The following is a 13,816-nucleotide window of genomic DNA, read 5'->3' on the forward strand; positions in this document are numbered from 1 at the left end:
CACAGATTAATCCAATCCGCCAGTCGGAACGAGACGGCCTTGGTGTCTAATCCTTCCCTGTGGCTTGATCTCTCTCAAAAGGCTGGAACACAGACGCCTACAGCATTTACAAGCAGCAAATGGCAAGGGATAAGGGTGGGCAGGGAGAACTCATGTGTGTCTAATGGGGACAGTGGCATCCCAGCTAGAGCTGTACCCAGATCTTGAGATTTTTCAAGAGAAACCAGACACTAACATTTCATTTAAATGTTGGCCGTTGATTCAACTTGAAAATAGGAACAAAGAAGAAACTTGGTAACCAATCAAAAGCTACCTGCAAACCGGCTCAGCTCCCGGGTCCTAGATTTGCACCCCCTGGTGGCGAGGGAGGTCGTGAGCTCAGCAGTTCGCACCGTGTGTAGTTGGCCATTTTCCTTCTCTGGCCCCACTTTCCTCCCTTTGGGGCAGCTGATCTCAGTGGCCTCTTCCAACCCACACCCCTGGGCACCTCAGACTCCCAAGCGTTAGTCACCACGAACTCCTGAATCTCCAGCTTTGTGTCCAATATTGGCATCTATTATTACCCGGACGACAGCGCCGGGAGCAGAGACTCAGAGCTGCAGGCCTGGGCCCGGGAAATCTTACAGGAGGGTTTTCTAAGCCGCGTGAGCTCAGGAGAGGGGTCCGCACCTGTCTCCTGCCTCCCGCCCTCCAGACCCCTCTTCCCCAGGGCAGCCGACCTTGACTTTCAGCTCTTTTCTCTCCACCCCACCCCCAGGCACAGGATCCTTCCCCCGCCCCGCCCCCCCAGCACCGTGATCACCAACTGCTCAGCTGACCATGCTCCCACTGACAGCGGCGGGGGGGGGGGGGGGGGGGGGGGGGGGGGGGGGGGGGGGGGGGGGGGGGGGGCGGGGGGGGGGATCCCGTGCCAAACCTGGGGGAGAAGCAGGGTCACGGGAACGAATGGGCCTTAACAGGAGCACTGGCGACTCTGTGCTTCCCGGGTTTAGGGGGGGTCCGTTCGAATTCAGTATGGGGATGCCTGACGTTGCCCCCACCGTGCAGTTCCCCACCCCCACCCTCTACCACCAAAGGCCAGACGGGCCAGGTGGACCCACTCCCCGAGGTCAATTCCACATGCCAAGCCCATGTGCCCCTCTGGGATGTCAGCAACGAAGCAAGGCCCAGGGCGGGGGCAAGAAGTGGGGGGCGGTTCTCGGGTTCCAGAAGAGTGGGTGGGGAAGGGATCCTGGAGACAACAGGTTACTTGGAGGGCGCACTGAGCAGGCTGGGCTCCTTGGTGGGCAGAGCCTGGGGTGAGACGGTGGCTGGCAGTGTGGTTTAGTATAACAAGGGTTCACAGTAGGTGGAGCTTAGGGCCCTCGGGCTTGAGCGGCAGGCTGGGCTCAGGGTGGTCTCTTGCCTGGGCGGATGCATAATTTGTTTCAAGTTGGACTAGTCTTGGGGGGGAATCTGTCTGCCTAGGTGGGTGGGGGGCAGGTGGTGCTCTGTCGTTGGGTAGGTATCCTGGGGAACTGGGGCCCTCAGTGGTCTGGGTCCCCAGGCAGGGGGACTTAAGGTGGGCCAGAATCGCTTTGGGCTGCAAGACAGGGCCGGGGTATCGCATGGGGTGCAGAGGTCCCGGCCTGCTCTCCCGCTGCGGTCCCCAAGAGCACCTTGTCACCTCCCAGGATGTCACCGAGGAGCCCCGGGCGGCAAGGCATCACCGCCTTCCAGAGCCTCCCGGCCTGGACACGGGGTGGGGGGTGGGGGGTAGGGGGCCGCCGAGGGGCCTGGCGCCGCCCTGAGCCCACCTGGACCCCGCGGCGGTGAAGGGCACGGCAGTGTGGGCGCCGGGACACGGCAGCCCGCACCCCCGCACCCCACGGCACCCCCCGGCACCCTCCGTGAATGGCCACACACACTGGCTGACCCACGGCTGTTTGAAGTGACAGGGTTTTTTTTGTTTGGTTTTTTTTTTTTTTTGGAAAACGGGTGCAGGCGAGGAGAGGCGAGCCGGGAGCGCGGCCCTAGATGGAAATGCTGTTCTCTATCAGCACCGGATCCAGGTAGTAGTAGGGGACCGGGAGGTCCTTGTTGCGCTGGCGGATGTCGTGCGAGATCTGGGCCAGGCGCTGGCGGAGGACCTCCATGCTCCTCCGCGGGGCCTCCTCCACGAAGTGGATGTCAGGGAAGTGGCCCAGGGGCCGCTGCGGACACGGAACGGGGCAGCTGCGACCGACCGGCCCCCAGCTCTCCGCCTTCCGCAGCCTGCCCCTCCCCTCCCCCCCCCTTGACACCCCTCCCCCAGCCCCCAGCCCTCCCTCCTCCTGCCCCCGGGGTAACCCCACCCCCGGCCCCAGGGCACCTTGTCGTCAGGCTCCCGGCTGAGGGTCCAGAGCACCAGCAGGGTGATGCACGTGGTTTTCACATCCGGCAACGTGTCCATGTAGCTGTCGCGAGTGGTCAGCCCCTTGGCCTGCATGGGTGGGTTCCTCATGGACGACGGGAAGTTGGGCATCCAGGCGGTGTACTCCAGCTGGAGGTGGGGCAGCGGCGGGGGGAGGCGGGGGTCAGAGAGCACCCCGGGACGCTGGGGGTTTCAACTGAGCTAGGGACGGAAGCTGGGACTTGGCGGGGAGGAGGCCGGAGCAGGGATGACGGCTGAGGTTGGGCCTGAGGTTGGGGCCGGGGCTGGGGGGCGTAGGTACCTGCCCGGTGTTGACGGCGGCGTGCTTGGCGGAGCAGGTGTAGATGACTATAGTGACATATCGGATCAGCTCAGGCACTGTTCGCAAGCACTGAGGGAAGCCTGGGGTGGGGGGTGGGGCGCGGGGACGCCCAGGCGGCGTCAGTCCCGCCTGGTCCCCGATGGCCGGCAGAGGGCGCCAACAGGCCCGGCTCCCGCGCGTCCGGCCCACACTCCAAGCTGCCACCTCCCTGGGGCGCTCATCCCGGCCGCTTGGCCCTCCTGTGACCGTAACTCCAATCCCCCACCCACTCACCCGCCCCCGTCCAGACCACCTTGGGAGGCGGCCCCAAGTGGCCTTGACCAGAGGTCCTCCGCAGCAGCTCCGGGCACCTGTCCGAGGTCCGGCCCTCCTGTCTTTCTTCCAGCTCCCTTAGGGGGGCCTTTCTGGTCCCAGGACTCAGGAGGGGAAAGGCTTTGGAAGAATCCTGGCTTTCCTGCCCTGACTCAGCACAGACCCCTCCCGCCACACACACACACACACACACACACACACACACACACACACACTCTTCTGAACCTTTGCACTCACGCCAGATGGATTTCTCAGTAGCCTGGCCCTTGGTCTCACACCCAATGTAGCTGCCAGCTTCTCTTACCTGTTACCCGCCCCCCCCTCCCCTGCTCATGCTCGCTCTCTCTCCCTCTCTCTCAAAATAAAAATAAACTTAAAAAACAAAACAAAACAAAGCTGATCTCCTTGCAGACGCCTCTATGGCTCCCTCTAGTGTTCAGGGTAATTCCAACCTCCTGAACCAGGGCCCGCGACTGTCCCCTGCTCACGGCTTCAGCCTTAGTTCAGCCCCACGGAGAGCCTGGCCGACCCCCACCCTCAGAGCAGTAGCTGGGGCCTCTGAGCTCTCGGTGCTCCCCCTGCCCACTCTGGCTTCCCACCCAGAGCTCTTCAACCCCCCTCCAGCCCCTCCCGGCTAACCTCCCCGTCCTGCAGGTCCCGGCCAGATGTTAGCCCAGATGTTGCATCTCAGCATGCTGCTCTCCCCCTGCTCTCCCTCCACCCCCGCCCCTCCTCCACCCGGATTACTTGCCTCCCCTGGGCTCCCGCACACGGCCCCGCCTGCAGCAGTCCCGAGATAGTATAATTGCCCGTGTACTTGAGTGGGCGCCCCACCCTGGAGACCGTGAACTTGAGGGCAGGCACCTGTATCTCTCCTTCCCTTTGCCTCCTAGCAACAAGCACGGCGTCGTCGCATCACAGATGCTCACTGAATATTGGTTGAGTGGTACCCAAGTGATGACCTCAGGATGTTCCTTCCCGCCCTCCTGGGCCCTCCCAGCCTCCCGCCTACAGCATGCTCCACCCTTTCCTGTTTGAGCTCATGCCCCGTATCTCAGTCCACAGAGATGACCCTGCCCCCCACCCCCAGCCTCTGAGTTCACACATGGACCCACGGGCAGCCACGTTTCCTTCCCCAGCCTCTCCGACACTTGGCTCCCTCGGTCCCCAACAAGACCTGCTGTGGCCCAGCCGGGAGGGCCCATCCCACAGCCCCGGGCCCCTACCTGAGCTCTCACGCCCTAGCAGGCACTGCTTAAATATCTCCTGCACCCAGGACTGCAATTCTGGGTCACCCTCCACGGCTGCGTCACACGGGTAATAGTAGGTGATGATCTCGGTCACATACCTGATGGGGGGGGGGGGGCAGGCCTCAGTTTGGATCGTCCTCCTGCCCTCCCCACCTTTCTTACCTCCCCCAGGATGCCCTGGCCTCGGCCGCCCCAGGCCTGGGGGCGGGCACGTGCTGTGGGGCAAACACAGCATCAGACCCAGGCTCGGGTCAAGTCCTTAAAAGCTCCCTGAGCCTGCTCCGGCATGCGAGGGCGTCCGCCCGAGTGCCACCCACTGCGGACCCGGCCTCACCTCTCTAGCGCGTCCCACACTGCCAAGGAGTCGTCTCGGTAATAATATCCCGGCAGGTCCTGGACCCCACGCTCCACAAAATCATTGGGGAGGTAGAGGCTCTCATAGGTGGTCTCTGACAGAGCCCGCACCATCACCTCCGCAAAGCCTTGCAGGCCTAGGGACATGCCCTGTCGGGGAGGAGGCAGACTCTGAGGCTGGCAGGGCCTCCCTGCTGAGGGTCACACCCGTCACACACACAGCCCAGTGACGCCCCTCCAGCCCCCGCCCCGTGCATGCCCACACTCCGGGCCAGCGCCCCCCTCTGCACCCCTGTAACCCGGTCCCCCCCGGCCGTGCCCCCTCCCAATCCCAAGTGGGAAATTCGGCTTTTCGCCTCCCCGCAAAGGCTGGCAGGGTAGCAGGTGCCTTGCTGGGCTCGGGGCACACGTCTTACCCTGGCAGACAGCCCCCCCTCGTTGAGGAGGAGGGCGCGCCCGATGCTGTTGATCTGGATGGTGTAGCGGGTGTGGGGGACGAGGAGCTACGGGAGACAGACCAGGAGAGAGGGCCACGGTTACCCCCCAGAGGACGGGGCACCCCCTTCCTGGTGCAGCGCTACGCCCTCTGACTTTAGGAAGTCCCCACCCCGAGCCCGCTCTTGGGGGTCCCTGGCTGCCTCCCCGAGTCTCAGTGGAGTCCCTCTACCTGCTGGCGAGCCAGGTGCCTTTCTGAGGCCCCCGGGGCCAAAGCCGTACCTTGTAGAGGGGGTGACACATGGGCAGCTGTCTCAGCATGGCCAGGCAGAAGGCCTCCGCGATGAGGTGCGTCTCCAGCAGGTGCGAGATGGCCTCGTGGCAGTAGAACTCGGCGTAGCGCACCCACGTCTTGGCCAGCAGCCAGTCCCAGTCCGAGTCACTCGGCAGGAAGATGGGGCTCTCGGGCCCCGGGGTCTGGCTGAGCTGGGGACGGGGAAGGAGGGAGAGTTAAGTGAGGACACACACACACACACACACACACACACACACACAGACACGGGCCCCCCCTGCAGGAAGGAGGCAGAGAAGAGCCCGAGGAGGTAAAAATGCCACTCCATACACTCGAGGGCCTCTGGTCCCCTGAGCACACCAGGGCCCTTCCTCCTGCCTCACATTTGTTCTTGATGTCCCCTCTGCCTGCAATGCCTTCCACCCCCCTACCTGGAAGCTCCCACTCATTTCTTAAGAAGCAGCACCAGGGGCACCTGAGTGGCTCAGTGGGTTAGGCATCCGACTCTTGATTTCAGCTCCAGTCCTGATTTCTTGGTTCGGGAGTTCGAGCCCCGGGTCAGGCTCTGTGCTGGCTGTGCGGAGCCTGCTTGGGATTCTCTCCCCGCCCCCCGTTCCTCCCCTGCTTGTGCTCTTTCTCTCTCTCTCAAAATAAATAAACTTAAGGAAAGAAAAAGAAAAAGCGGCTCACAAGTTGCCTGAGAAGCCTCCCTTATTTCAACCCCACAGTCGCCCCGTTCAGCTGCAGGAGTTGTGCACTGCGCAAGGGTACCCAGCCCCCTGGGGCAGAGGAAGTCCCCGGAATCTAGCCTACGCTGTTCCACTAATGAGCCAGGAACATCAGAGTTTGGCTGAACCCCCTCCCCAGAGGGACGCCTTTTTCTAATTTGGACATGATGCTGGTGGAGACCCCTGGAAACATAGTACCTCAGTTCCCTTTCCTGCCAGGCCACTCTCTCTCAAGGCGGCGGCCACGTCTGATTAGCTCAGTGTTTCCAGCAGAGGGCTGGCCCACGGCAGGTGTTGGCTCATCGAGCAAATGGATGACTGGACCCAAAGAGACAAGCTTGAACAACCAAGCACATCCCCATCTGGGCACCTCTGTGCGTGCACACCCAGTGTGCACATTCTACGCACGGGGACTTGCACACAAGTGCACGCCCAGAGACCCGAGTTCGTGCACCGGCATACAAACATCCAGTGGTCTGTAGGGCCACCGGGGCCTCAGCCCAAGGCCCACACACAGGGCCACACACCAGGCTCTCGCGTTGGCAACACGCTCACACAGCGGCCCCCCGCCTGCACCACAGGCACCTGGATGGCGATGGGCATCATGTTCCCTTCCCGACCAAAGTGCAGCAGGCAGAGCGGGGCACAGTGATGCTGCTTCCTTCCGTTGAGCTCGATGCTGGGGATGCCTTCCAAGATGCGGTAGTCGGCCAGGTAAATGTTCCCCTTCTGGAAGGGGGCCGAAAGGGGAGGGCAGGTGAGCGCCAACGCGCCGGACCTGGGACTCACGCCTCGGGTGCGGAGTGCCCCGCGCCCCCAGGGGGCAGGGGTTGGCCAGAGACCCGAGCGGGGAATGGAGGAGCGGAGGGCACTCTGGGGGCAGCAAAGGTGGGTGGGGAGAGACGGGGAGGCCAGGGATCCCCTCCGGATGGGGCCTCACCTCCAGCTCCGCTTGCAGGCACGTTCCCTCGCCCAGGAACGGGGCCACCATGTCGTCCGTGACGGGGAACTTGTCTGGGATCTGCGTGCAGCGGCGGAGCAGGCCTGGGTTGATGCCGTTGAGGTACTGATACCCAAAGAAGCTGTCTTCTGTCCAGTGCTCGGCCACGTACTCTGGGGAGGGGGAGACGGTACCCGGTCATCCTCAGGGACAGAGAAGCGTGGGGCTGAGGCCCTGGACAGAGGAACTCTGATCGGGGACCCCAGAGAAGCCCCCAGCCTCCGCTTGAGCGGCTAGAGGCGCCCAGGGCGGCATTTTCCCTCAGGCCGCCAGGGGGCGCGCCCGCCCTTCCGGTCCCCTCCGCCTCGGATTCACCCCGCGCCCCGCCTCCCGCGGCCCCGACGGGGGTCCCGCCTCCAGCGCGCGCCCGCCGCCCCTCCGGCCCCAGGCCGAGGCGCTCCCCGGGTTCGGTGCGCGATGCCCCTCGTACCGGAGATGATGGACTTGTTGGCAGGGAAAATTTTCTTGATGTCCTTCAGCCTCTTCCAGGACTGCTTGCAGTCCACCAGGCCGCGGAGTTTGAAGCCCAGCGCCCTAGGGACGGGGTTCGAGGGGGAGACGCTCAGAGAGGCAGCCGCCAGCCCCGCCGAGGCCCCTGGCCGCCTGGCCTCCGGGCCCAGAGCACCAGGTCCTTCTGCGGCCGGGGGTCTGGCGCCACCTCCCGGGCTCCCCGGGCCTGGCTTCTCAGCTCTCTGCCCGCCCGGGTGGCGATCTGTCGCGAGCTCCTGGGGTGGGGGCTGCGGTGGAGGCGGGCGCGGAGCCGGGACGGGGACCCCTCACTCGCGCACACTCACATGGGCCCCAGGCGGAAGAAGAACGAGGCCGTCTTGATGAAAGAGTAGCGGAGGTTTGAGTTCAGGAACTTGGTGGCCTTGATGTTGATGAGAATCGGGAAACCGGGGATATAACCATTCCACCTGTGGGAGAGAGTGCAGGGCTGGGGCCTGGCACCTGCGGAGCCCCGGGGAGGGTGGAGGGGGCAGAGCCCAGGGGTCAGCCACGGAAGGGGCCCCAGGGCAGCCTCGGGTCCTCACTCAGGCCGGTTGGGGTTTCTCCGCGCAGGCGGGCGGTAACTGGGGATGTGCACGTAGTTGGGTAGGCCGGGAACGAAGACCCTCCAGCTGCGGTGCGGGGAGAAGTCGAGACTGTGGGCCCTGATGCGCATGCGCCAAGACGGGCCGAAGGCCAAGCCATCGCCCCGCGCCCCCCTCACCACCACCACCCCCTGACCTCCCGCAGCCCCGGTCGCCCTCTCCTCACTGGTAGAAGTCCTGTTTGGCTCTGATCTCTTCCCGGCGGTGCTCCAGAAGGATCGGCAGCGTGTCGTCCGCTGTCGTCTTTCCTGCCGGGAGACCAAAGAGGAGGCTCAGGGTCTGACCCCCGCCCATTTCAAGGATCCGAATTCAGCTCCAGCCCTGTAGACTGGCCCTGGGGCCCCAGACCAGGAATGGGAAGGCTTACCCAGGAAGAGGGGGCGCGTGTCTCCTCCCAAAAACTCAGAGGAGAGGATCAAGGACCACCCTCTGCCCCCTCGCTCTAGGAAGCTGGGTGGTCCGTCTTCCGGACCGACTAAAACGCTATTGAAGAACAGTTATTTAGCGCTTACTACGTACCCCGCACTTTGTAAACACTTTACTTCTGTTAATAATGTAATCCAGGGGCACCTGGGTGGCTCAGTCGCTTAAGCGACCGCTCCTAATCTGGGCTCAGGTCATGATCTCACGGTTCGTGAGTTCAAGACCCGCACCGGGCTCCGCACTGACAGCACAGGGCCTGCTTGAGATTCTGTCTCTCCCTCGCTGTCTGCCCCTCCCCCACTTGCTCTCTATCGCTCTCTCTCAAAATAAATAAACTTAAAAAACAATCATAATTTAATCCACACAGGGACAACCTTGCAAGGCAGGTGACCCTTTGTATAGGCTGGAGAGCCAGTTTCCACAATTCCAAAGTCCAAAAGACTATAGAAATCAACTTTGTCTTTTCCACAAGTTAGGCACAAATACCTTGGTGGGCAGAACCCGAGGCTCTACACAGTCTTTATTGAACTCACTTGGTGTAACTATCCATAGTTTTGGCTGCAGAAATATTCATATGTTTGACTAGGGGATGCGCCTGTGGACGTAAGGCATAACGTATGGAGCGTGTGAATGGTATATATCGATGTAGATGGATATGTGCGCACATGCTCTAAATGAAATCTGAATTTCAAAACACCCCTGGCCCCAAAAGTTTCAGCCAAGGGACCAGGTCAGCGTGCTCATTTTACAAGGAGAAAACGGTCAGCTGGGCTCCGAACTTTGTCGGACGTCCCGGCGGGTAGTCCCAGGCTGGCACGTTTCTACACAGCAGCCCCGTCATTTTCCCGTGAGGCCCTCCTCGCCACCCTCCCCTTCCTCCACGTCCCTCGGCTTATGCTGTGTTCTGGGTGGACAGTGTCCAACCCGGAGACCCAGCTCGGCTTTATCCCCCGGTGAGGGGCCCAGCCAGTGACTCAGGCCTCCCCGCCCTGCTCTCCCCGAGGCTGCCCCGCCCGGCCCCATTCCTGCCCTTCCCCTGCTTCCATGCACTCAGACCTATGGCCGGGGGAAGATGCTCCCGCCCCCCTGTGAGACTCTCCCCTTGGCCCTCCCCACCCTCCCCCAGGCCTGCCTTCCCCCCGCCCCCCCACCCCTGCCTCTTTCCCCAGCTCGCTCAGTGCCCCTGCTGCCGGGGACACGAGAAATGGAGGAAGGTGATCAGCTGCCTGGGGGGGTGGGGGGGAGACCCAAGCCCCCGCCCGCCCCCCACGGCTGTGCCCTGCCCTCCTGTCCACTTTGAGGGAGGCTAGGCAGAAGCTGGGACGGTGGGGCCAAGATGACAGAAGAGGACAAGCCTGTAGTCCCCATGTAGCAGCCGCGTATCAGGAAGCAGAGCCGAGGCCACCAGACAAGGGCGGTGGCAGGGGGTGGACGCAAGGAGCTTAGACACTCCCTGTCCCTCTTCCAGGGCAGTAACCGAGTGACTGGGAGAATAGCCCGGCGGCCTTGACGAGGCACCAGGGAAAACCCAGCCTCGTGCTGGGCCATGGTGGGGCCTTGAAGGAAGAAGCGGGGGCCTTCTGGAGCAGCACTGAGCCCTGCTAGAGATATAAGGTGTCCTAACGGGGTGGTAGGGAAGCCTTTGGGGCCATAGGACATCCCCTCAAGTCCACAAAATGCGCAGTTAGACGCCCAGGGCTCCTATGACAAGGTGCAGACCCTCGCGCTCTGTCCTGTGGAGACGTGTTGAGCGAACACGGCCTCCTGACAGAACGTGCAGCAGCTGGGGCGATGGGGCCTCCCCATCAGAGTGACGAGGCCTCCTGCTGCAGGGACGGGCCTCGCTGGAGTCACGGGGGGTCTTTCTGGAGCGGCAGACACGGCACATGGCACAGACAGGGCACCCGAGGCCTGTACTCAGCGCAGCCACGGGTCTCCGCAGTGGCAGGAGTCAGGGGTAGGACTGCGGGGGAGCTGACGGAGAGCACGCTTGTCTCAGCCCGGACCTGGGGTCCTGAGACCCTGAGGGTGGCCCCAACCTCCTTCCTGTCTGTCCCTGCAGGCTGCAGCCCTGCGCTGGGCCCCGCGGCGGCAATGACCCAGGGTGACGCGCGAGAGCGTCAGGTGTTCCCGGGAGTCCCTGTGGGGGCCCGGCGGGTGACGGGTGGGAGCGAGGGGCCCGGCGGCACCGGGAGGGGTGCCGAGGGCTTGCCTGTGGCCTCCCTGAGCGCCAGGGTCTCGTAGCCATCCATCCACTGGTAGGCGGGGAAGTGGTACACACGGCCGCCGGGCGCACAGATCTGCACGTAGTTACAGTACCAGGAGTTTTTGGGTAAGAAGGAGTGACGCTCCTTGTGCAGGCGGATGATGATGAGCTCCCCCAGGTCCTGCTGGCACCGGACGGTGTATTCATCCACCTGGCCAGGGCACAGGGCCGGGTGAGCGGGCAGGACTGGCCCCGGCCCCTCGGGCCTGCCGCCCACCGATCTGGGCCCTCACCCAGGCTCCGCTCTGCTGAGGGGGTGCCGCGCTCACCGCGCTGGGCTGGGACGACTCGATCTGGATCTGGTTTCTCCTCCCCCCACTCCTAGTCGGCGGGCACCTGCTGAGCCCTTCTACCCAGGGCTGAGCAGGAAGGATACCCCCCCTCCATTCACAGCCACCCTCCCCAGGCCCCACCCTCCCGCCCTCCTTAGCCACTTGAGGCTGCAGAAGGCCATGCGGCCCCCCCCCAGGGGGTGGACCCCAAAGGGGTCCAGATGGGGTCCAGGGCCCCCCAGACCTCCTACAGGCTTAGAGCGAGGCAGAGGTGGTCCCGCCAGCCCCCTGTGCTCCTACTTGTCAATGAAGATGTGGAGAGACAGAAGTGGCCACATAGACAGAGTGCCCAATTAAGAGGATGTAGAGGCAGGTGGCTGGACCTGACTCGGAATCAGGGCTGAGGGACCAGCAAAGGGTGTCTCCCATCATGGAGCAGGCGGGCCCCGCTGGACAGGCTGGTCTGATGCCATTTTAAGCCACAGAGAATCCAATGTGCATTTAAGCCAGTTATGATGGAACTTACCTTAGGAAGAGTAAGGGCGGGAGGGAGAGGGATGGGGGGGAGGCCGAGACGAGGGGTGTGGATGAGTGATAGAGAGGAAGCGAGAAGAGGTGAGAAAAGGCAGGGAGAGAGGAGAAATGGCCACACAGGGGCGGGAGGTGACAGACCGGGGATGAGGCAGGATGGCCCAGAGAGCAGAGAGCCCTGGGAGCCAGGTCTGGGGGGAGGGCAGAGGGGGGAGGGCATCTGGAGTTGCCCTTGGGAACTTTCAGAGCCCCCCCCCCACACCACACGTACACACACATTCACCCCCAAACACACTCCTATGCCACACACATACACACTCACACACATCACACACACTTACATACACACACCACACACAGACTCACAAATCACACCCATGAACACACACACACGCCCATACTCACCGCCCCAGTTGCAAAGTCTCTCCCAAAATGGTTCAGCAGCTGCTTGTGGCTCTCTCCTTGGGTCCCCACAATGGTCAGCGAGATGGAATCCATCGTGCCCGACAAGAGGTCGGTACCCGTGGCCACCTTGACTTTGTAGGTGGCCATGGCTACTCCTCAGGAGGCAGGAGGGAGGGCTTGAGTCCAGACTCCTCGGGGGCCGCACGGGGGCCCAGACCAGGCAGGGGAAGCCAGATGGGGAGACGTGGACGGGGCCAGCCTCCCGAGAGGGAGAGGTGAGGCAAGGACGTCTGGCCCCCAGGGCAGCTCGGAGCCCAGATCTGCGCGCTGGGAGCCGGGCCGGCAGGGCGCTGGGCCTGCTTCTGAGAGGGCGGACCCAAGACGCCCTGGATGAAGGAGGCTTCGGGGCGGGGGAGCCAGTCCAGCCTGCGCCAGGGCCCCAGGGAAGTTAGGGGACAGGGCTGGGCGGGGCCCCCAGATCTGTATCAGCCTAATAAGCGCCTTCCTTCTGCCCGCCCCCATGGGCCACGGCACAAGACACCCCTGCCAAGCAGACCCATGGGCAACGGGGTTACCAGCCTTGGTTCCGGGGCCCCCAGCGGGTGGGAGCGAGGGGACGGGGCCCGACACAAACTCGCCATCCAACTGGCCTGCTGCCTGGCCGTTCCTCTCTGGGCCACAGGGCAGGCTGTGGCCACAGAGGGGAAGGCTAACTGATCCTCCTGCCCCAGCGCCCTTGAAAGAAAGGGTGACAGGTGCTGAGCTTGACCTCGGGTCTCTAGGGCACAGAGAAGCTCCAGAGAGAGGTGATCAGGGAGGGAGAGAGGGTGTCTGTCACTTCCTGCAGGGCTAGGATCAGCTGGGGAGGAGGGGGGGGGCATACAAACATAGATGACAGAACAAAACTGGGGGCACAAGAAATACACTAAGGGGTGGGCATGTAATCTGTAGTTTAATCATTACGGAATTCTACGCCGCAATTAAAAAAAAGAAGAAGAAGAACAAACCACGATGATGAATCTCGCAAAGATTATATTGAGTGAAAGATGCCAGGCATAACATAAAAGGGTACACGCTGTATCATTCCATCGACGCCAAATTTGAGAACAGACGAAACTATGCAACTCTTTTTGTTTTTCAGTTTTTTTTATGTTTTATTTATTCTTGCGAGAGAGAGAGAGAGACAGAGCACGAGCAGGGGAGGGGCAGAGAGCGAGGGGGACACAGAATCGGAAGCAGGCTCCAGGCTCCGAGCTGTCAGCACAGAGCCCGATGCGGGGCTCGAACCCACGAATCGTGAGATCGTGACCTGAGCCAAGATCAAGATTGGACGCTTAACCAACTGAGCCCCCCAGATACTCCTCTTTCGTTTTATAAAGTACTCATCCTCACCTCCCCCCCCCAAAAAAAAAAACTGATGAAGTTAAACAGAGGATTGGAATAAAGGTTGGGCTCCAAGAGACTTGGGCTCGTCTGGAACCAAATCATTCCTTCCTGCCTTCATGCATTCGGGAGATGTTTCTGGAGCACACAGGGTTCCAGGCACCCTTCTAGGCACTGCAGATGCACAGAACAAGTGAAATACTCACAGAGCTTCCTGAAGCCGGAAGAGAAGGAAACAATCGTTCGTCTGTTTGGGGAAAATCTGGGGCGGGAAGAGAGGTGGGATTGGGGGCTAGTGTCCCATAGAATCGCAGACGCAGGAGGCATGAGGACTGGGTGGGCCGGGGCCCCAGGACA

General features: G+C 62.4%; 1 protein-coding gene across 1 annotated transcript; it reads right to left on the reverse strand.

Annotated features, from left to right (window-relative positions):
* Positions 1 to 1,979: 1,979 nt before the first annotated feature.
* On the reverse strand, positions 1,980 to 12,503 carry ALOX12B (arachidonate 12-lipoxygenase, 12R type). Its single transcript, XM_042915090.1, has 15 exons — positions 12,077 to 12,503; positions 10,815 to 11,019; positions 8,346 to 8,427; positions 8,120 to 8,206; positions 7,880 to 8,002; positions 7,516 to 7,619; positions 7,026 to 7,198; positions 6,671 to 6,814; positions 5,348 to 5,551; positions 5,047 to 5,133; positions 4,611 to 4,780; positions 4,253 to 4,374; positions 2,694 to 2,794; positions 2,351 to 2,521; positions 1,980 to 2,192 (listed from the first exon to the last, which is right to left on the reverse strand). The coding sequence occupies exons 1-15, from the start codon at positions 12,221 to 12,223 to the stop codon at positions 2,013 to 2,015; spliced, it is 2,100 nt and encodes a 699-aa protein (XP_042771024.1). The 5' UTR covers positions 12,224 to 12,503; the 3' UTR covers positions 1,980 to 2,012.
* Positions 12,504 to 13,816: the final 1,313 nt, after the last annotated feature.

The sequence above is a fragment of the Panthera leo genome, chromosome E1 (assembly GCF_018350215.1).
Source record: "Panthera leo isolate Ple1 chromosome E1, P.leo_Ple1_pat1.1, whole genome shotgun sequence".
Taxonomy (NCBI): Eukaryota; Metazoa; Chordata; class Mammalia; order Carnivora; family Felidae; genus Panthera; species Panthera leo.